The sequence below is a fragment of the Microcebus murinus genome, chromosome 3 (genome assembly GCF_040939455.1).
Source record: "Microcebus murinus isolate Inina chromosome 3, M.murinus_Inina_mat1.0, whole genome shotgun sequence".
Classification (NCBI taxonomy): Eukaryota; Metazoa; Chordata; class Mammalia; order Primates; family Cheirogaleidae; genus Microcebus; species Microcebus murinus.
In genome coordinates, this window is record NC_134106.1 from 76,338,529 (window position 1) to 76,361,018 (window position 22,490).

At 44.9% G+C, this 22,490-nt stretch overlaps 2 protein-coding genes across 6 annotated transcripts in view; both read left to right on the top strand.

Moving 5' to 3' along the window:
* ITPRIPL1 (ITPRIP like 1) lies at positions 1-4,720 on the top strand. Of its 4 annotated transcripts, none has more exons than XM_012786896.3 (3): positions 1-263; positions 439-555; positions 1,329-4,720. In XM_012786896.3, the coding sequence occupies exons 2-3, from the start codon at positions 546-548 to the stop codon at positions 2,981-2,983; spliced, it is 1,665 nt and encodes a 554-aa protein (XP_012642350.2). In that variant the 5' UTR covers positions 1-263; positions 439-545; the 3' UTR covers positions 2,984-4,720. The 4 variants fall into 4 exon arrangements, with proteins under 4 accessions (XP_012642350.2, XP_012642349.3, XP_075857108.1 ...); XM_012786895.3 differs by having other exon boundaries at positions 2-263; positions 439-533; XM_076000993.1 differs by lacking the exon at positions 1-263 and adding an exon at positions 316-332 and having other exon boundaries at positions 439-533.
* A 4,196-nt stretch (positions 4,721-8,916) lies between these two features.
* NCAPH (non-SMC condensin I complex subunit H) overlaps positions 8,917-22,490 on the top strand; it is a 42,187-nt gene continuing 28,613 nt past the window's right edge. The window contains exons 1-6 of one of the 2 annotated variants that reach the window (XM_012786905.3): positions 8,917-9,018; positions 16,695-16,944; positions 17,104-17,194; positions 17,881-17,973; positions 18,268-18,406; positions 18,883-19,007. In XM_012786905.3, coding sequence (XP_012642359.1) covers positions 9,000-9,018; positions 16,695-16,944; positions 17,104-17,194; positions 17,881-17,973; positions 18,268-18,406; positions 18,883-19,007 — 717 coding nt within the window. In that variant the 5' untranslated portion in view covers positions 8,917-8,999. The remainder of the gene's footprint in view (positions 9,019-16,694; positions 16,945-17,103; positions 17,195-17,880; positions 17,974-18,267; positions 18,407-18,882; positions 19,008-22,490) is intronic. The other variant, XM_076000994.1, reaches the window with a different exon arrangement.

The window sequence follows — 22,490 nt, forward strand, 5'->3', positions numbered from 1 at the left end:
GGGGAGGAGCCCGGACGGCTGGAGCTGCAGCTGCGGGCTGGCGCCCTAGCAGCCGCGCACCGCATGGCGGAGCGCGCAGGGGCCCACGGAGCACGGACGTTCAAACGCTCGGACATACATGGTCTATATCCCCGAGAGGCGAGCGGGGCCACTCCCAAGTGCGGCCCCAGCGATGAATCCGGAGATCCCACCCGGCGGGGAAGAAGGCAGGGATGGTCAGGGCGCGCTGTCTCTTTAAGACCGTGTTCCTGCTAACACAGATGGTAAGTAACCTGGCCCTGGTCCCGGGGGAAACCCTGAGGCAGGACGGGTCCTTGGTTTGATATGGATAGGTGGGTGAAAGTACAAATCTCTGGGCGTGGAATTTGGGAAAGTTATGAATGGGATGGGGGAGATTCTGCTTTCAGCCGAAGCTCCCAGGTACCTTGTCAATTTTAGCAGGGCTCCCGAAGAGAGCCGCGAGACTAGGCAACGCCAAGTTCCAAAGGAAGGAGAGGAGAGCCGCCCACCTGGCTTCAGCGTCCACACCGCAGGTACAGTCCTTCATGAATCTTGGTAAGCGCAGTAGCTTGTAAGTTATTGGGGGGAATGCCAGAAGCTTCAGGCTTCAGTGGTGGGTTGGAAGGCAGAGGAACAGACCACCGCCACATGGGCCTTGGGCACCTGGTTCTGCAGGCAGTTTTCTGGGCTGAGAAGTGGACTAGCCTGCCCACCCATAGGCCATCCAGCAGCTCCCTTAGGACCTCAAAAGGCACGGTAGCAAGCAAATGGCAGCACTCTGCCACCCTGGCGCCCACTGGGCAGAGGCTGGGTGGTCTGATGACACTAGGTGAACAGAATGAAGATTGTGAAGTCACAGAGGAAGTGGGATGCTACAGCTGGGGCCTGGGGCTGGCTGCCTGGAGAGAGAAAAGGTGCTGCCCAGGGAGACTCAGTGCTTTCTGCCTGTGGAAGGGACCCTCTGAAATCAGCGGGGCATATCTGGTGCCCATGGTGGACTGATGAGTCGGGTGAGGCCACCCTACTGCAAGGGTCCCCCTCCCCATCCTAAACAGGCATAAAAACAGCCCCATTCCACACTCTGGAAGCCTAAATACCACCCACACCATGTGGAAGGAAAACAGTAGAGAACCTGAGTGGCACAGTTTCTCCCAAACCACCCCCAGGTAGACTACTCTTGCTCTGTCCAAGCCCAGCTCTGTGAGCTTTCTGTTCCTTCTGAGTAGTTGACGTCCAGGATTTGGGGTATCAGGGCTCTGGGGAATATGCACTGGAGAGCAGAGGAGTCTGGAAGACCACCACTGACTCCCACCCTCCTACTTCTCCAGATGCAGAGGCCTCCATGGCTGTGATAAGCCTGCTGTTCTTGGCAGTAATGTATGTTGTTCACCACCCCTTGATGGTCAGTGACCGGATGGACCTGGACACACTAGCCAGAAGTCGGCAGCTGGAGAAGCGAATGAGTGAGGAGATGCGCCAGTTAGACAGAGAGTTTGAAGAGAGAAGGCGAGCAGCTGAGCAGAGGCAGAAGGCAGAGAACTTCTGGAAAGGAGACACATCCGATGACCAGTTAGTGCTGGGGAAGAAAGACATGGGGTGGCCATTCCAGGCTGACGGCCAGGAGGGGCCTTTGGGCTGGATGCTGGGAAACCTGTGGCACGCTGGCCTCATTTGCGTTTTTCTCATCTTTGAGCTCCTACGACAGAATATGCAGCAAGAGCCGGCCTTTGATTCCAGCAGTGAGGAGGAGGAGGAAGTTCGTGTTGTGCCCATCACCTCTTACAACTGGCTCGCTGATTTCCCCACCTGGGAGGCCCTGGACTCCTTTTACAAACATTATATCCAAAATGCCATCCGTGACCTGCCTAGCACCTGTGAGTTTGTGGAGAGCTTTGTGGACGATCTCATCGAGGCCTGTCGGGTGCTCAGCCGCCGGGAGGCTCATCCACAGTTGGAGGACTGCTTGGGCATCGGGGCTGCTTTTGAGAAATGGGGAACCCTCCACGAGACTCAGAAATTTGATATCCTGGTGCCCATTGTCCCTCCTCAGGGCACTATGTTTGTCCTGGAGATGAGGGATATGTCCCTAGGCCGCCGATGTGGCCATGTGCTGGTGGAGTCGGAATGCATGTGCAGGCGTGAGAAACTCCTAGGGGATGTGCTATGCCTGGTGCACCACCACAGGGACCAGTCGGGGGTCTTAGGGAAGTGTAGCAGCTCCATCAAGGCAGCTCTCTGCACTGGCCTCCACCTGGATGTGTGCAAGACCATGCAGTGGTTCCGGACAATGGTGGGCAATGCCTGGGCCCTTGTGGCCCATAAATATGACTTTAAACTCAGTCTCCCACCATCTACCACCTCCTGCAAGCTCAGGCTGGACTATCGCTCAGGCCGCTTTCTTTTAATCCACTTGGTCCTGGGGGTGCAACGGGAAGATACCTTGGTCTACCTGTTGAGTCAGGCTCCTGACCAGGAACAGCTCACCAGTATAGATTGGCCTGAGTCCTTTGCAGCCTGTGAACACTTGTTCCTGAAGATGGTAGGGCGTTTTGCCCCTGAGAACACCTGTCACCTAAAGTGCCTCCAGATCATTGTAAGTCTTCGGGACCATCAGAGCTTACCCCACGGGGCATCCCGCCCCATCCTCACCTCTTACCACTTCAAAACGGCCCTCATGCACCTGTTGCTACGGCTGCCCCTAACAGACTGGCAGCACAACATGCTCTCTCAGCGGCTCCAGGACATTCTCTGGTTCTTGGGCCGTGGCCTCCAGCAGAGAACCCTCCATCATTTCCTCATTGGTAACGCTTTTCTGCCCCTGACCATCCCGATCCCTAAGGCATTTCGGAATGCTGAGCCTGTCAATCTCTTCCAACACCTGGTGCTAAACCCAATGGCACATTCACAGGCAGTGGAAGAGTTTCATAACCTTCTGACCCAGGTAAAAACTCTGCCCTGTGCCTCACTGGGTGCGGCACCTTAATGTAAAGGACATTAAAAAAAAAGAAAAGAAAAACGGGAGCAGGTATTTCTGATTCCTCAGGCTGCAAAGGAGTTTATTTTTCAGATATATCAGCAGTGTATGTGACCTTCACCTTGCTGGTAGGGGCTATGATAGATTAAGACACTTCAAGGAGTGTGTGAAATGGTCGTGAGGATGGATGCAGCCTGCAGGGCCTAATGTAGGGTGAGTCCTCTAAGGCTTTCTTCTTTTGACTTTCATCTTGACTCAAAGAAAGTCCAGGGAAACAGATAATATGGTCGGATCTTGCTGCTAAGGAGTTGAAACCCAGAGGGGGCCTGTGAAGTTAATATTTTTCTGTTAGCACTGGAAGCAAAAGAGAACCGGAGAATACCTCCATTCCAGCTTATTCCTTTTTGTGAATGACTCAACATGTTCCTTGTGAATTGGTTTACTCTGAACTGTTAGGTTAATTCCCATCCAAGCTGATGGCATTCCACTTTATTCCAAGTACAGTGATGGGCAACTTCTCATATTTTAGGTTCTAATTTTAATTATCTCTATTTTGAAAATATAATCAAGATGTTTATTTTCCATTTTCTTAATTTAGTCTTTTTTTTTTTTTTTTTTTTTTTTGTGAGACAGGGTCTTTCTCTGTTGCCCTCAATAGAATGCAGTGGCATCATCATAGCTAACTATAGGCTCAAACTCCTGGGCTCAAGTGATCCTCCTGCCTCAGCCTCTCCAGTAGCTAAGGCTACAATTTTAGCCCATTTTCATATGGCAATATAGCTGTTTTTATACATCTGAAAAAACTCCAGTATTACCTAAATAATAAGCCTTGATTCATAAACAAATTGTAAGTCAGTAGAGACCCATCTCATAATTGAGATAATGTGTTTATATAATTAATGAAATAGCCAACATATAATGAACTTTTTAGTGCATGGAAACATTATTTTTAAAAGGACATTGCTTTTGAGGGTTCTGAGATCAACAATTACTTTGTTTCTCAGGAGGAGCCACTTGTTTGTTAAATGGAAAGAATGTTTAGCTACCATGTGTAGCTGTGCTTTTTCTCAGTCTGGTCATGCCTTTGTATTCTCTTTTCAAAGATGACAAAGGGATTATTTGAACTATGTTTGCAGTTTTGAAAAGAGGGGTCATCACAATCCAGGCCCAATGCCAGGGTTGGACAGGAAGGGATTATGAAGCAGTCCAAATCTAACAAAATTGTGCTTCTAGAACTATGATTAGCGTATTTTTCTTTTCTTTCAAAACCTTGGGCATGCTGAGGAGGAGTGTTAAGAAATGCAACCATAGTTATGGGTGTGGTTGTTTTGGAAATACCAATGCTGTTCTACCTAGCACTGCCAGGAAGATCTACTGGGGAGGAAAGTCTGTCCCCATTTAACTTGACCTCAAAGGGGATCAGATGGCTGGCCTTTAAGGGCTTCGGTTGTAGAATCCACAGCCTACTCGCCCCCACACAAACACACAAAGCAAATATAAATTAAAAGTGCCCCAGAAGCTGATGCCAGGCAATATTGGGGGCTACTGCTGCATAATAGCTACTGTGTTCCCCTGTCGCCTACTGGCATCCATCAGGTACTACTTTCAAGGTAAGATGCAATTGATGGTTAGCTCTGTATGTACTAGTGGGATTTTGGTGTTTTAAAAACATCCATATACTTCTTGTTTAGAAAATCATTTGCTGGTGTTTCAGTTACAATTCAATAAAGGAGGCTATTTTCTGTATACATTGGAATCTGTGCAATAACACACTCAACAGATCAACATTCTCACATGCCTGTTCCCAAGAAGTTCATGTTACCCTGGGGTAGCTCCATCCAATACTTCCTGGTATTTCTCAATACACCTTGAACCAGTCTGTCTTGTGGTTTCCCAGTGGCATGGCCAGTAGCCAGGAAAGAATAATTCAGGATATTAAGGAACACCTAGGTTATTAATTTTCATGGTGCCCAAACCAAAACCAAAATATCAGCCAAATTAAAAGATCTTTGTGACTACAAACAACATGAATAAACTCTAGAAGTCTGTTCCAGTTGAAAGGTGATATGATTTCTAGAATGCATGATTGTTTCTAGTCTAATAGGAGATAAGAAAGAAAATGTGAAGTTATGAGTGGGCAGAAGATTACAAAGGGAACAGTCAGCAAAGCTTGGGTGGGGCAGTGGGTACAAAAAAGAGCATAGGGAAAAAAACCCAAGTAGTAATGGAAAGAACAGACCTGTAGTGCTCTGGGAATTATTTTTACTATTAAAGGGAAACCTCTCCAGATAGGAAACTAAGCTTTATTCTAAAACAAAAGCTGGCTAGCCCCCAGGATACAACAGCAGTTATAGTAATGGGAATACTTAGTGTTCACCGAGCATTGCCAGTGGTCCAGGCACCATTCTGACTGCTTTACATCTGGTAATTCACTTAATCCTCACACTATAACCCCATGAAGCAGGTCCTTTATCCCCTCCATTTTACATATGAGGATATTGAGGCACAGAAAGAATATACCACTTCCCCAAGGTCACAGAGCTAGTAAGTGACAGATCCTAGAGGAAAGTACCCACCCTAGCAACCTTTCAGTATGGTCTTTGGAATAAAACAAGATGTAAGAGTTAAAGTGCTTTGAAAAGCAAAAGCACTATATTAATTTTAAAGGGTGGGGGATGTTATTGTTTGGAAATTCTAGAAGACAGAAATTGGTTCTTAGCCCAGTCTTTAGGAGGTCAGGAATTTCCTATCACATACAAAAACTAAAGGCATTTGTGTAGGGGCCAAATCGAATGCAAAGCTGTTTCAACTATGTGCCTATTGAATCCCAGTGACTTGATGGTTTATATCAAGAACTGCATTATGACATAAGCTAGCTGTAGGTTGGAAGGTCACGGCAAATTTACAGCCCATAGATTGCTTGTTCAGGTAGCCAATGAATAATACTACTGTTCCTCATGTAAACTAAGGCTGTTTCTCACTTATTTTTGGGAATTAGAATCCCTGTGAGTGTGACTCCAGTTAACTCCAAGTAGTGCTTTTCTGGCAGCCTGGGAGTTGGGGAGGGGCCCCACTACTTTACATTTGTACAAACAGAGGAATTGAGTTTGCATATCATTGATACCACTGAGGAATCATTCACTCTTTGGGCACCCTCTGTAGACCTAACCCCCAAAACTAAGATGACATTCAGGGCAGGAAGTGAAAGACCTGTCCATACTGGGCCACTAGGAAGGTCTGGCCCACAGAGACAATGGGGATGGAGGAAGCTCTAAGCAGTCAGCTTAGGTGGCTCCATTACCCCCACAGAACAGCCTCAGGCCTCACCTAGTGGGTCACCTAGTAGCCTTCCTTTGCCAGGGTTCCAAGCTAGTTCTTCAGAGGCTCCCAATTCAGTGCCATCTACCACCCTTCCAACCCTTGCTGCTGTTAGCACACACAAGGAATCCAGAGGATCACACTTATTCCCACTCTTCTCCTCAAATGCACTCAGCTGAGAACAAGTGAGGGAGATGACAGGACCCTAGTGTATACTGTGCCCACGTGCTCACAGGGAGTTTAATCTTACCCAATTCTTCATAATAGTGAAGTGGGTATTGTCATCCTCCCATAAATGAGATAGATGGGGAAGAAAATGAGACCCAGAAACATTAAGCCCAACCCAGGATTTAAACTTGCCTTCCAACTGTACTCATTCAGTACATATTTAAGTATTTACTTGCTATGTCCAGGGCCTGTCAGGCATTGGGAAAAGAATCCTGAGCAGACACAACTTCATCCTCATGGAGGAAACAGACATGAAACAGTCACCCCAGTGCATGTAAAACTGCAACCAAAGCCTCCAATAAGGAGACTTGTGCACTTATCAGGGAAGGTCTCCCTGAGGGTAGGGGAGCTGAAGCCTGACTGGAGCTAAGGGAGTAACAATGGGGAAGAGGATCCTAGGTGGAGGAGTGAGCATGGGCATGTGCAAAGGCCCTGGGGTGGGAGCAGGCCTGGTGAGGGGTCTGAAAGAAGGCCCAAGTGGCTGGAGGGTAGAGAGCAAGGGGAGGCAAGGTTCAAAATGAGGCTAGAGAGGCTGCAGGGGAGTCGGTGGTCGGGGGGTGCAAGCAGACTCCGCAGGACCTTACAGGACCTTTAGAACTTCTCAGTGGAACCTTTGAAGGGTTTTAGACTTCCAGGAGAAAAATGGTTGGGGACAAGTGGGAATGAAAGCTCAGATTTGCTTCCCTCTATATTTTTTTGTTGGCTAACTAATTTCTTTTTTTTTTTTTTTTTAGTAGAGATGGGGTCTCGCTCTTGCTCAGGCTGGTTTCAAACTTCTGACCTTGAGTGATCTGCCTGCCTCGGCCTCCCAGAGTGCTAGGATTACAGGTGTGAGCCACCACACCTGGCCTGACAGCTCAGATTTGTACTTGGCAAACACCACTCTGGACACAATGAGACAGGGGTCAGAGCAGGCCAGTGGGAAGGTAATGTGGATGAAAAGGAGACAAGACTGAAGAGATTTTTAGGAGGTAAAAAGTTGATACTGGATTGTGTGTGGAGAGAGGGGAGGAGAGAGCTATCCAGGATGACTCCTAGTGCTGATTTGGGTTCTTGGGTAGCTGGTGGTATCATCTGCTGAGATGAAGAACACTATAAACTCCTTTTCTTTCCTCTATCCCACATTGCCTTACACTAAAGATTTGAAGGTGGTCACTGGCATAACAAGTTCATACGAACAACAAATAGGTTTGTGACCTAAAAATCAAACCCTAAACACCTCCCCACACCCCTTCCAGCTTAATAGACCCCTCTTAGCCAAGGGGACCCCAGAAAAAAACCTTAACACTGAGTTGCCAGCCATGACTGGATGGGAAGTGTAAAGCACAAGTACACATGTGTTTTCTCTTCATAAATATTCATGACTCCTATAGCTTGTTAAATATGTTTATTTAGCCACCCTGCTTAGCATAAAATCTTGTTCCCTTTTAACTCTTCCTTGAAATGGGTGTTCCTGGCTTGTGGCTGGGACAGTGTTTCCCAGCTTGCCAGAATGGCCACTGCAAGCTGAGAAACTTTGACAGAAATAAAGCTCTCCTTTTTCCAAAGTATAAACCTAGTGGTATCTTTTTGGTGTTTTTGTTTATTTAATAGGTTTTAAAAGTGGTTTCGACAAAGGGCAGTACTTTATGGTTGCCAAAATAACTGAGGGGCACTGATGGCATTTTGTGGGCAAAGGTGTCAGGGATGCTAAACAGTCCTACAAAGAGGGCAAGAGTCTCTATGTCAAGATTGTTTCACCTGACTGCCAATAGCACCTTCGAGGACAAATTCTATAAAAGAGGTCAGATGTGTGACTTATAAGAAATTATAGGATGTGCTAGGGAATATTTGAGAGAATTGCCCTGGCCTTTCTTCCCATAATTCAACTTTGAGTCAGATAAAGCTGGATGGACAGGCAGCATTTTACACTTCTAACTCTTACGACCTTTTTTGGGAAGGGGGGTGTGGTTTCTAGGAAACTTTTCACAAAAATCTGAATAAAAACGATGGCCTTCATTAAAAAAAAAAGTACATACAGCATTTTGCACCCGTCTTCCCCGCCTGGAACGCTTCTCATTCCCGTGTCGGCGTTCTCTCGCCTCCAACCCACACCCCTCCCACGTTTTTAGCGTTTTGCTGCCTTCACAGCAGACTCCAGGAGAAAGGAACATAGTTTTCTCGGTCACCTGCATCCCCATTAGAGAGTAAATTACACGAAAGAAGGGCCCCTGCCCTCTCTGCTCGATGCTAAGCCCCCAGGGCCCAATTCTGCGCCTAGGGCTTGGAACGAGAGGGTTTTCATGCAACGGGTCAGTGGCCCTCCACCCACAGACCTCTCACTTCCGCGCGGTCCGCGGGCGCTCTTTTCTGAGGCGCGAGGTGGTCCGCGCAGGCGCGCTGCTGGCACCGCCCTCCGGTGACGTCACGCGGCCGTTAGGGCACTCGGGCGTCTTGGCGCGCGCGGTTTAAAACCAGATTCGGAGACACTGAAGGCAAGATGGGGCCTCCCTGCCCAGGTGAGGCTGGGCCAGCGGGAGGCACAGCTGGAAGGGTCCAGAGGAAAGCAGTGCTTCGAGCGGGCCGGGCCGGCGGGCAGGCCTGAGCGGGGAGAGCGGATCTGCTCAGCCTGGTTCTTGGCCCGCCAGCTGAGACCAGGGACAGGTGTGGGGGGAGGGGAGGGCCTGAGGGGCGGACAGGCGGGGCGGGCAGAGCTTGGGGCGCTCGACCAATCAGGACGCGGCTTAGGCCGGCGTCTGGTGCGCTCGCGGGGCTGGCGCCACTCCTCGGTCTCTGGGCGGGCAATGGGGTCGCTTCTACTGAGGGCTCCTACACCATGTTTGGTGTCTCTTCACTAAAAAGGTGGTTTTCCTGGAATAGACGTTAGTTTCAGGGGCGTGGAACGGTTGTGGTTACCGATATACGATTAGTATGCATGCATTTATTTTTACATTCAAAAATATTGCGCCTTTGGGCCAGACCCTCTTGTCAGGTGCAGAGATATAATAAAGAACAAAACAGATAAGATCTCCGTACTCTTCGACCTTGGAGTTGAGGAGACAAACGGTAAACAAACGAAATAACAGATGAAGTTGAGTATTGTGATAACAGATAAAATAACAGGATAATAGCAGAGTGGGGGGGGTGGCTTCTTTAGGGATTCAGGTAAGGTCATTAAACAGAGACTGTGGAATGTGTTTTCAGGCACAAGGAGCAAGTGAAAAATGAGGCAAGAAAGAGCTTGGCCTGGGCTAGGACCTGACTGAAACATTGTGACTAAGTGTAGTGAGTGAGATCTGACAGGCAGGGCAAGGCCTGGTATTCCTTGGTAAGAGATTTGGAAATTGAGTTACATTTGGACATGGTTAAGTGTGATTTACTGATAGACAAGTGAAGGGGTCAGTAATCATTTGGATAAGAGTTTGGCCACTCAGGGAAGTGACCCATGGACTGAGAAATAAATATGGACATCGTTTATCATATAGATCATAAAACCATGGAAACGAATGAGAACACTAGGAAAACCTTGTAGAGAGTACTCACCTAGGACCAACATTAGAAGCTGGATACAGTTGGATAAAGCTGGAAAAACTCAAAAGAGAGTGGTATCATAAAAGCCAAGAGTGTTTCAAGGAGGGATTGTCAACTGTTTCAAATGATGCTGAATCTCAAGAGAAATGAGGCCTGAAAAGTGACCATAGCACTGTGCCCGGCCTGTGGTTTATATTCTTATTCCCATTCGGGGGAATGAAGAAACTGTTTAGAGCATTTACTTGCTTAAAATTTTACCAGTGATGGAGCTGGTGTTTTGTTTTGTTTTTTTTAAGAGACAGGGTCTCACTGTGTTGTCCAGGCGGGAGTACAGTGGCACGACCTAAGCTCACTGCAGCCAAACTCCTGGGCTCAAGCAATCCTCCAGCTTTAGCCTCTTGAGTAGCTGGCACTATAGGCATATATCACCATACCTGACTAATTTTAAACAAATTTTTGTGGATAGCCAGGCATGGTGCCTCACACCTGTAATCCTAGCACTTTGGGAGGCCAAGGCAGGAGGATTGCTTGAGTTTAGGAGCTCAAGATCTTCCTGAGCAAGAGTGAGACCCTGTCTACAAAAAGAAAAATTAACCTGGCATGGTGGCAGGCACCTGTGGTCCTAGCTCAGGAGGCTGAGGCAGGAGAATCCCTTGAGTCCAGGAGTTGGAGGCTGCAGTGAGCTATGATGACACCACTGCACTCTAGCTGGGGGACAGAGAGAAGTCCTGTCTCAAAAGAGAAAATAATTTTTTTTTTTTTAATAGAGATAAGGTCTCGCCATGTTGCCCCTTCTGGTCTCAAACTCATGGCCTCAAACGATACTCCCACTTTGGCCTGCCAAAGTGCGTTAGCCACTGGGCCTAGCCAGAGCTGAGTTTTGAAGACAGGCCTTCTGATTCTTAAATCTAGAAACTTTTCCTGAGATCTCTCAGTTCCTTCATCTCTCTCTTCCAGTGATCTTGTTTCTTGCCCTACCATAGTAGGCCATAGCCACTCACTGCCATAGACCTTGTCATTAAGTGTAGCTGTACCACTGTCATTTCAATTTTAAGTACCTCACTTCTCAATACCACCAATATCTTTCCAACTCGCTCTCTCTTCTTCCCTGACTCTGACAATCTTTTGACCCAGCAGACCTATATTCTACTACTTTTCACCATCCCTCACCTGAGGCTCTCATGTCCTTGCCCTCCCCTCCCCGCTTTTTTAAAGTTTTTAAAAAATGTTCTACATGTTCAGAGAAACTTCTTTATTTTTATTTTTTTTTTTTTTTGTCACTTCTGGCGTATTTGGCTATTTTTTTTTTTTTTTTTTTTTTAGCATCTGTTCCAAACAGAATAGAGAAACTTCTGTAGTAATGAACCATAGAAATGATTCCTGAAAGTATAGTTTCCCCCTCTTAGTTTGCATTCTATGATCAATATAATCATTCTCTTTCATATACCCTTTTAATCTTGTTGGCCTTCCTCCTAGTTCCTTATGTCTGCTTGACAAAAATCCCAGCCCTGATTAATTCCCACTGTGCACCAGCCCCTGCACACCTGATGGTGGCAAGAGAAAAACACCCAGGAAGGCTGGTCTTAAGGGCACCCTGAAGCTGCCCAGCAGTCATGCTGTATTTCCTGGCTCATTCTCCTAAATGACTATTTCATATTGTCCCTTCTTAAATCTCTAATACCTTCTCCCTGCCCCCTCCTTAGTTGCTGAGATTGTTTATTTTTACTTTGTATTTTACAAAGAAAATAAAAGCAATCAAAAGAGAATATCCGTAAATCCACCATTGCACCTGTTTCCCTGCTTCCATCTGTGCCTGTGTACTCCGCCTTTTCTACTGTTGCTGTGGATGGGTTCTCTGCTCTTGACAAAGCCAGCCCCTTTATGTACTTGAATACATTGTTCAGCAACTTTTACCCTTTCTTCTGCGTGATCTCTGTGGTAGGCTGAATAATGCCTTCACTAAAAATGTCCAGAACCTGTGACTCCTGTGACTGTGCTATCTTACATGCTATAAAGGACTTTGCAGATGTGATTAAGTTAAGGATCTTGAGATGGGGAGATTATTCTGGATCATCTGGGTGGGCCCAGTGTAATCACAGTGACCCTTAAAAGAGGGAGGTGGGAGGGTCAGAATCAGAGAAGGAGATGTGATGACAGAAGCGAGAGAAGAGACCCGTAAGCCAAGGAATGTAGGCAGCCTCTATAAGCTGAAAAAGGCAAGCAAACGTTTTCCTCTAAAGGCTCCAGAGGGCACATAACCTTGCTGGCATCAAGTTAGACTTTTGACCTCCCAAACTGCTAGAGAATACATACATGTATGTTATTTTAAACCACTGGGTTTGTGATAATTTGTTATAGCAGTGATAGGAAACAAAAATAATCTCTTTGTTCATTCTTTCTACCATGCCTAATTTTTTTTCTGTCTTAATAAATGCTTTCTTTTTTTTTTTTTTTTTTTTTGAGACAGAATCTCACTCTGTTGCCCGGGCTAGAGTGCTGTGGCATCAGACTAGCTCGCAGCAACCTCAAACACCTGGACTCAAGCAATCCTCCTGCCTCAGCCTCCTGAGTAGCTGGGACTACAGGCATGTGCCACCATGCCAGCTAATTTTTTCTATAGACTTTTAGTTGGCCAATTAATTGTATTCTTTGTATTTTTAGTAGAAACAGGGTCTCACTCTTGCTCAGGCTGGTTTCTAACTCCTGACCTTGAGCAATCCGCCCACCTCGGCCTCCCAGAGTGCTAGGATTACAGGTGTGAGCCTCCATGGCCAATAAATGCTTTCTTTTTTTTTTTTTTTTTTTTTTTTTGAGACAGAGTCTCGCTTTATTGCTCAGGCTAGAGTGAATGCCGTGGTGTCAGCCTAGCTCACAGCAACCTCAAACTCCTGGACTCAAGCGATCCTCCTGCCTCAGCCTCCTGGGTAGCTGGGACTACAGGCATGCACCACCATGTCCGGATCATTTTTCCTATATATATATTAGTTGGCCAATTAATTTCTTTCTATTTATAGTAGAGACGGGGGTCTCGCTCTTGCTCAGGCTGGTTTCGAACTCCTGACCTTGAGCAATCCGCCCGCCTTGGCCTCCTAGAGTGCTAGGATTACAGGCGTGAGCCACTGGGCCGGGCCAATAAATGCTTTCTTGATCTCACTTCCTTTTTAATTTTCACCCTCCCATTTCTCTCCTTTCTTTTTCAGTAGAAATCCTTGAAAACCTTGTCTCCATTTGCTGCCTCCAATTTCTGTTTTCCCACCCTCAAATCTATTGCAGTTCAGCTTTCTTCCTTGCTACTCTAGGAAAACTGCTTTTGTCATGATTACCAGTCATCTCTAAATTGCTAAATCCAATGTTCAGTTGCCAGTTCTCATCTAATTTGACCTGTCAGTTGTATTTGACATAGTTTATCACATTTTCCTCCTCTGAAATACTTTCTTCACCTGGCTTTTAGAATACTGTATTCTCCTGATTTTTTCATTGCTCCACTGGTTGGACATTCTCCATCTCTTTTGCTGGTTCTTCCTTCTTTCCTGCTCTTTAAACCTTTTTTTTTTTTTTGAGACTGGGTCTTGATCTGTTGCCTAGGCTGGAGTGTAGTGATGTCATCAGAGTTCACTGCAGCCTCAAACTCCTGGCCTCAAGCGATCCTCCTGCCTCAGCCTCCCAAAGTGCTGGGATTACAAGCATGAGCCACTGTGCCTGGCCTGCTCTTTAAACTTTTGAAGGTTCTAAGACCCAGTCTCAGAATCTGCTCTTCTCTTTTTCTACTCATTTATTTAGTGATCTCCTCTAGTATTAGGGCTTTGAATATCCTCTATATGCCGATGACTTCCAAATGTGTATGTCTAGCCCAACACTTTTCCCTAAATTCCAGGATTAGATATCCAGCTGTCTACCCTAGTTGGATGACTAATAGGCATCTCAAGCCTAGCATGTCCCAAGTCAGCCTTGACCTTGCCTCTTTTCCTTGCAAATGTGCTTCTCCTATATCTTCATCTCTCAAATCATGACAACCCCATTTCATCAATTGTTCAGGATAACCTTGCAATTATTCTTGAGTTTCCTGTTGTTTCCTGTTTTTTTAATGCCTCCATAAGGAAATCATGTTGGCTCTATCTTGAGACTATTCAGTGTCTGACTATTTAACCTCCTTCATTGCCATCTCTCTGGTCTGAGTCACTGTCATCTCTTGTCCTACCTATTGGCACTTGCCTTCTAACTGGTCTTCCTATTTGTCTATTCTTGCTCCCTTTTCAGTCTGTTTTCAGCGTAATAGCCAGAGAGATCCTCTTGAAGCATAAGTTAGGTCACTGTATTCCTCTTCTTATCATTATCCAGTCACTTCCCTTCTCACTTCATATAAAACCAAGTCTTTACAGTGGCCCATAAGTATGGCTCATGTGCCCCTACCAGTTGTCCTTCCCTTGTTTTGACTAATTGGTGTTCCTGCCATATCTGCTACTCCCCCTGGTTACTTCACTTCAACCACACTGGCCCCCTCAAACATGCCAGCATGCTCCCACCTTTGTACTTGCTGTTCCCTCTGCTTTGATGTAGTTTCCCCAACATCTGCATAGTCTTTATTCTGATGTTACCTTCCTGGTGAAGCCTTTCTTGACACTGTATTTAAAAAGACCTCCCACCTCTGCTCCCCAATCCTTCTTATTCCTCTTCCATGCTTTACTTTTCTCCATAACATTTATCTACAGCTCAATGTGCCATTATGTTTTCTAACTTGTTATTGTGAAAATGTTCAAACATGTAGGAAAATGGAAATACTAAAACAATAAACACCCTTATATCCACGACCTAGATCCACAAATTGCTGACATTTTGCCATCTTTGCTTTATATTTATTGTTGACTGATCTACTTGGAAGTTGTACATATCATGTCATTTCACCCCTAAAATGCATTTTCTACAAACAGTGACACAATCATACTATGGCATAATATAGTCACACTTAATACATATTAATTCCCTGATTTTATCTGGTATCTAGGCTATTTTCCAATTTCCCTAATTCCCAAAATGTTGCTTAGAGCTGATTTATTTATTTTTTGGACAAAGTAGGGGCCAAAAGCTTATACATTGTTTTAGGTTTGTATGACTCTTTTATTTATTTAATTATTTATTTATTTATTTTTGAGACAGAATCTCACTCTGTTCCCCGGGCTAGAGTGAGTGCTGTGGCATCAACCTAGCTCACAGCAACCTCAAACTCCTGGGCTCAAGCAATCCTTCTACCTCAGCCTCCTGAGTAGCTGGGACTACAGGCATGCACCACCATGCCTGGCTAATTTTTTTTGTATATATTTTTTAGTTGGCCAATTAATTTCTTTTTATTTTTAGTAGAGACAGGTTCTCGCTCTTGCTCAGGTTGGTTTTGCACTCCTGACCTCGAGTGATCCGCCTGCCTCGGCCTCCCAGAGTGCTAGGATTATAGGCGTGAGCTACCACACCCAGCACCCCCAATAATATTTTAAGAATAAGAGAGAGCAAAACAAACTGCCAGAAAATAAATGCCATCAATCCACTCTTTTAATCCAGAAGCGTTCTCCCTGCTTTTTTCTTGTCATTAACTTTTTAAAATTTATTTTTTATTCTTTTTTTTTTTTAGAGATAGGGTCTCCCTGTGTACCCAGGCTAGAATACAGTGGTGTAATCAGCTCACTGCAGTCTCAGACTCATGAGCTCAAATGATCTTCTTGCCCCAGCCTCCTGATAGGTGGGACTACAGTCATGTGCCACCATGCCTGGCTAATTTTTTTTATTTTTTGTAGAGATGAGATCTCACTATATTGCCCAAGCTGGTGTCATTAACTTTAAAATTAAGAGACTAAGCCAGTTGTCTTGTAAACTGTCCTACATTCTAGATTTGTCTGAAAGTTTCTTTGTGATATCATTTAACTTGTTCCTTGACCCCTTGTATTTCTCACAGACTGATAGTCAAAGATCTAAAATCTTTAGTTAAATTTAGGTTAAACATTTTTGGTCAAAATATCTCCTGGGTGATGTTATAAATTTTATGTCGTGTCAGATCCGGAGATAAGTTTCTAGTTCTCTTATTTTTTGTGAGGCTACATTTGACTGGGTAATGTGGTAACTGGCAGATCTTTCATTGTAAAAGACATTTTTCTCTTTGCAGTTAGCAAGTAATCTGGTGGATGATTCTTTGGAACATTTCATTTATCTTACATGTTTATGTTGTTTATTCTATCTCCTTGCCAAGACATAGAGGAGCTGGGTTTAGAACCCATCCTGTCTGACACTGTAGCCAATATCTCACCCTTATCTCAGCATCTGTCTCTCCGTTGCCTGGGCATCATGGGTTGTATATGTCTTTTGATCTATTCGTTTGTGAGCTTATCAGAGGCAGCAACATTATCTGTCTTTATATCCATGTAGTGCTTTGATTCACAATAGCTACAGAGTGGATATTTTTCCCAGATTAGCAAGGAAGCTAATCAGAGACCTATCACCTCTTTCCTACCTCCAAGAAACCCAAACTCTAGAGATTCTAGCCATCAAGTATTAGAGTTGGAGAAGATCTTAATGGGGCACGTGTGGCAAACCACCACCCCTTGTGACAGGCCCCGGATTCCCTTTAGATAGAGGAAATGTTGTGTTGAAGTTTTCTTGAGCAAATGTTTTGTTCTACCAGTGCCAGCCCCGATGCATAACTCTTCTTCAGAGACCTGTGGACACCACCACAGTGCTGCCTCACCTTTGGAACGGGTGTTCTCAATGCCTCTGCCCAAGAAGGCTCCTCTCAGTACTCCTGGCACCCCAGTCCTTGAAGACTTTCCTCAGAATGATGATGAAAAGGAGCGATTGCAGCGGAGGCGCTCCAGGGTCTTCGACCTGCAGTTCAGCACAGACTCGCCTCGTTTGTTAGCCTCCCCCTCCAGTAGGTGAGTGTATTTCTGGGCTGGCTCTCCTTGAGGTAGCCACCTTGACATTGGTTGCATTTAGGCATCTCAACAAAGCCTCATGGATTCTGGGTCTGGGTTTTGAAAAGTTATAGTATCATGGATCCTTGCGAGAGTTGTTTGTTTTTGTTTTCCATATAGAAGTATTGATGTTTCAGCTACTATCCCTAAGTTTACAAACACGCAGATTACAGAACATTACTCCACCTGTATCAAACTATCCACTGAAAATGTGAGTATCTGCTGGTTTCTCATTGAAGATTTTGCATCTTGATCACAGGGGATATCTATTTATCTTGATTTTGTAGATAATGCACGATCAATGATAATTATTTTATTCTCCAGTGAATCTTCTTGATGTTGGGGTTTTTCACTATGGTTTTACTTGTTCTTATGGACCTTTGTTGCTCCTTCTGACAGTTGCCTGTTATCTGCAGCATATCTAGAGAGGCAGTATGGCTTAGGGGGTCAATGGTGTGAGCTCTGGAGCTAGACAGTAGATAGATAGTAGAGCTCTGGAGCTAATAGTGTATACTGGAGTTAGCCAGAGTTAGAGACTACATACTTACAAGTTGTGTGTGAGTCACCCGACCACTCTGCTGCAGGATTCTTCTCTAGAGAATGAGAGTAGTGCCTGCCTCATATAGTTCTGAGGATGCCCATGGCCCTTCGTATACAATGCTTAGAGCAGGGACTGCACACAGCAAACACACAGGACTTGTGTGCTGCCAATCTAGGCCTTGACAATGGGGACATGCATATGGTGGATCTGGCTCTTGCCAAGCGTTTATGGGAAGTGAGATCAGTGGCAAGATGTGGGTATTTCTAGATGAAGTCTTAGCTTTCTCTGTTCAGAGTAGCATTATTTACATGAGCATAGGCTATAAATAACAAACCTTTCTGCAATTTTGTTTTCAGAAAATCACTACCAAGAATGCTTTTGGTTTGCACTTGATTGATTTTATGTCAGAGATTCTTAAACAGAAAGACACAGAACCAACCAACTTTAAAGTAAGAAGATGTCCACTTTCTCTTGCTTGAATGATTATTTCTGAAACTTAGCATAACATAATTCTGCAAATACATGAGAACTTTCCTTGTTTAAATATTAGCTACTTTACTTTCTTTCCTAAACTAGTAAAATGTAGAAAACAATATATGTTCTGTTTATTTCCTAGCAGTCTTGGGGGAAGTTTTGTCATTGTTTCCTTGGGGCAAGTAAATATTTTCTGAAGCTTTCTGTGTTTTGCCTGTTCAGAAATTCTTTTCTGTGCATCTTCATGAGTATAGCTCTGCTTTGATCAGGTGGCTGCTGGTACTCTGGATGCCAGCACCAAGATCTATGCTGTGCGTGTGGATGCTGTCCATGCTGACGTATACAGAGTCCTTGGAGGGCTAGGCAAAGATGCACCATCTCCTGAAGAAGTAGGGGGCTATGATGCAGGTACGTGGATTAGGATCTGGATTCAAGTGGCTTCTTTTAGGGCATACCAGGTAGTTATTTCAGTGATATATTAGAATGAGATCACAAGAAATCAATTACCTCATTTTATTGAAGACATGGACATTTTTAGAATTATACATAGTCTTACATGAGAAGATACTCAAACACTAGAGTTATTTTTCTTTGAAAAAGAGAAGGGCCTCATAAATGCTTTTAGATTTTATTTAGGGAAGTTTGAGTAAACATCACCAACCAGGAAACTCATGATTTTTGGGGGGCTTTGGAAATGAAATTATATTAGAAGCCAAATCTAGTAGTTTGATTTCTACATAAGCTGCACATTACCTAATGCTTGTTGCTTTCAGAGAATTGCGCATGTTTAAACTATGACCACTCTTTGAAGAACTTGAATTAATAAGTTCAATCACATGCTTCAAAGCAGCCCTTGCAATACATAATCTTATTTCTCCTTTTAGATGGAAATGCTACTGAAACAGGAACAACCAAAAAGCCTCCAAAGCCAAAGAAGAAGCATTTATACAAAACCATTGAGCAGAATATAAACAACCTCAATGTCTCTGAAGCAGATCGAAAGTGTGAGGTGAGGAACTATGTGTACAGTGTGGTCTCTGACTAATTTAGAACCTCAGGAGCTGAAACTTGGCAGGGCCTATGTATGTGCTTGTTTGCTCATGTATGCTTCTTGAAGCCTCAGAGGAGTAAAATATTCAACTGGTGTCTCTGCATTATCACGCCTTAGCCTTATAATGAAGACTGAAAGTAAGTCCCTCAGTATTGTGCAATGACTGAGTAGAAAGAGATTGCAAATTACTGAGAAATCTGATTGATAAAAATATATTTCCTACTAAATGTAGCAGTGGCAACATTAGCTAATATTTGTTGTACACATACCGGGTACCATGCTTCCCTAAGCCTGTAACCTGTGTTAACTTATGTAGTCCTCACAACATCCTTGTGACATTTTATGGAGAAAAACTGAGGCACGGTAACTTGCCCAAGATGACATATCTAGGAGTGAGCTAGGATTTGAAGTTAACTGGGCTGGCTCCAGATTCCTGGCTCGGACCTTACTGTGTATCAAATCCTAAGGAATCTGCTTAAATGGTGCTGGAGGTGTCATTTATAATTAGCACAATTTATTTAAAGCAAACAGGTATTGCTACAAATTTTTTTTTTTTGGAGACAGAGTCTCGCTTTGTTGCCCAGGCTAGAGTGAGTGCCGTGGCATCAGCCTAGCTCACAGCAACCTCAAACTCCTGGGCTCGAGCGATCCTTCTGCCTCAGCCTCCCGGGTAGCTGGGACTACAGGCATGCGCCACCATGCCTGGCTAATTTTTATATATATATATCAGTTGGCCAATTAATTTCTTTCTATTTATAGTAGAGACGGGGTCTCGCTCTTGCTCAGGCTGGTTTTGAACTCCTGACCTTGAGCAATCCGCCCGCCTCGGCCTCCCAAGAGCTAGGATTACAGGCGTGAGCCACAGCGCCCGGCCTCAAATTTTTTATTTTGCTATTAAAACATTGTTTCAGTGAACATTCTTATATTTGTACTTTTCTAGGAGTATATCCATAAGACTGGGAGTATAAGACTGGGAGTGTATCTGTCAACATAAGAGAATTCTGAGACATGGAATTTCAGTTGCCCTCAAAAAAGATTATACCAATTTACTCTCCCATTAGCAATAGAGTAGATTACTTTCTCTTACCTCCACAACATTTGTAACTGGCAATTAAGGTCATAAGACTGGAATTGATTACCAAGGGAATGAGTGCATGTTGAAAAAGGACTGAGCGGCCGGGCGCGGTGGCTGACGCCTGTAATCCTAGCACTCTGGGAGGCCGAGGTGGGCGGATTGCTCGAGGTCAGGAGTTCAAAACCAGCCTGAGCAAGAGCAAGATCCCGTCTCTACTATAAATAGAAGGAAATTAATTGGCTAACTAATATATATAGAAAAAATTAGCTGGGCATGGTGGCATATACCTGTAGTTCCAGCTACTTGGGAGGCTGAGGCAGGAGGATCACTTGAGCCCAGGAGTTTGAGGTTGCTGTGATCTAGGCTGATGCCACGGCACTCACTCTAGCCTGGGCAACAAAGCGAGACTCTGTCTCAAAAAAAAGAAAGAATAAGGACTGACATCTGGGCTGCCTGGATCTTAGGAGTTCAGAGAACTGAAGAAACATCCAGTAGATAAGAGGAAAAGTAGAAGACTGTGGCATCCAAATGAAAAAGTGTTTCAGGGAGGAGGGAATGATCAACCATGTTAAATGTGGCAACCTAAGGCCACTGGTGAGCTTGGAGAAGCAGTCCTTTGGAGCTGAAATTCAGACTTCCACAGAAGGGGTGTTGCTTGGCTGGTGCTGGTGTCCCTGAGTTTGGAGGGAGGGTTATGGGCCCAGAACCCAGACCTTTGAGGAGGGCATGCTGGCTGGCACTGGTGTCTCTGAGGGACACAGCAAAGAGACTGGTTCTGTGAGCATGAGAAAACTACAAATGGGATTCAGCTGCGGCTGTAGGTAGACCCTGCTGCAGCTGGGGTGAAGCATTGCTGGTCAACACTCACATGAACAAGAAGGAACAGGTCCCTTCTCCCTCCTTGAGTCCTGCAGTCTCCCTCTAGTGCCTCTGATTGGTAAAGCCTAACAGGGAGCAGCTGGCAAATGTCCCAGATCTAGCATCACAACAGAGGAGAAAAGGTAAGTTTGGAGCTGAGAGGCACACAGGTAAAGCGTCAGGAGATCTACTTTCAAACGACTCTGGGGTGGGGAGATATATAATATGTAGAGAGAGAGAGAAAGCAATGTGTAAAATGTTACCCATTGGGGAATCTAGATGGAAGTTATACAGAGATTCATATTAGTCTTATAACATTCTTGTGGGTTTGAAATTGTTCATGATAAACGGGGGAAAACAAATAGTAGAAGAGAACGGAAGACACTGAACACAGGTGATTGTTTTGAAGAGTTTTACTGTAAATTGGAGCAGAGTAATGGGATAGCAAATGGAGGGAAAAGTAAGATCGAGAGTTTTATTTTTAAATGAGAGAATTAACAGCATATTTTGTTAATGGCAACAAACTAGTAGAGAAGGAATTATTGATGGTGCAGCAAAGAGAGGAGAATTGCTAGGGTGGTGACCTTGAGCAGGTGAGAAGGGAAAGGAATGGAGACCAGGGATGGCTTGGCTGCCAGGGATGGGGTTTGAGTGCATGCATGCACGGGAGAGCCTTCTGAATATTGTCTTCTGGTGGTGTCTCTCTTTTTTCCCCCAGTGAAATAGGAAGCCAGATCATTGGCTGACAATATGGAGAAGGAAAGTCTTGGAGGTGTGAGGAGAGAAAAAGCTAGGAAAGAGTCATCTAGGAGGGTGGGCGAGTAAAGAACTAGGGAGATACGGTTTGATTGCCAGGCAACTCAGGATCTACTTGAGGTGGTGGTAGATAGATTTAAGGTAAGATCAGTCAGCATGATTTTGGGACTTTGTCCAGCCATGATTAGCTGTGTGGGTGCAAGCACAGAATAGGCAGAAAGTTAGATTTAACAAGGGATTGTGTTGAGCTGAGTGAATGGACACAGGTAGAAACTGGCACTGGAGTTGAGAGCATGTATGAGGGAATGGTTACAGATATTGCTTATGGAATTTTAGCTGGAAAGAGAGGGGAGTGTCAGTTGAAAGTATTATGATAAGTAGATTGTAGGGCTGGCCTGGTGGGGTCAAAGACTTCCTAAGTGTTGAAGACAAGAAAGTGTAAGCTGGAAAGATAGGAGGGGGTATCGGAGAGGGTCACTTGGAATTGAACATATGGAGAGGTTGCCGTCATGGTTAATGATTCAACTCAGAGAATAGGCAAGGGAGTAAAGGGTAGAGGTGGTGTGGGGGTCTTAGTAGGATCTCTCAGAATCCTGGGCTTCTTAGGATGAAGGACAAGACCACTGAAGGAGAGTATATCAAGTAACTGAGAGGCCAGAGTACTGGGTGGGTCAACATACAGATATTGAAATTACTAAGAACTAGACTGAGAGTAAAGTTTGAGAACAGTAATGAGCCAGGAGCTAATATTA

Excerpts from the sequence above, each read along its gene's own strand:
- ITPRIPL1 (XM_076000993.1), top strand. Across the intron at positions 534-1,328 it reads CTTCAGCGTCCACACCGCAG|ATGCAGAGGCCTCCATGGCT; the intron begins GTACAGTCCTTC and ends CTACTTCTCCAG.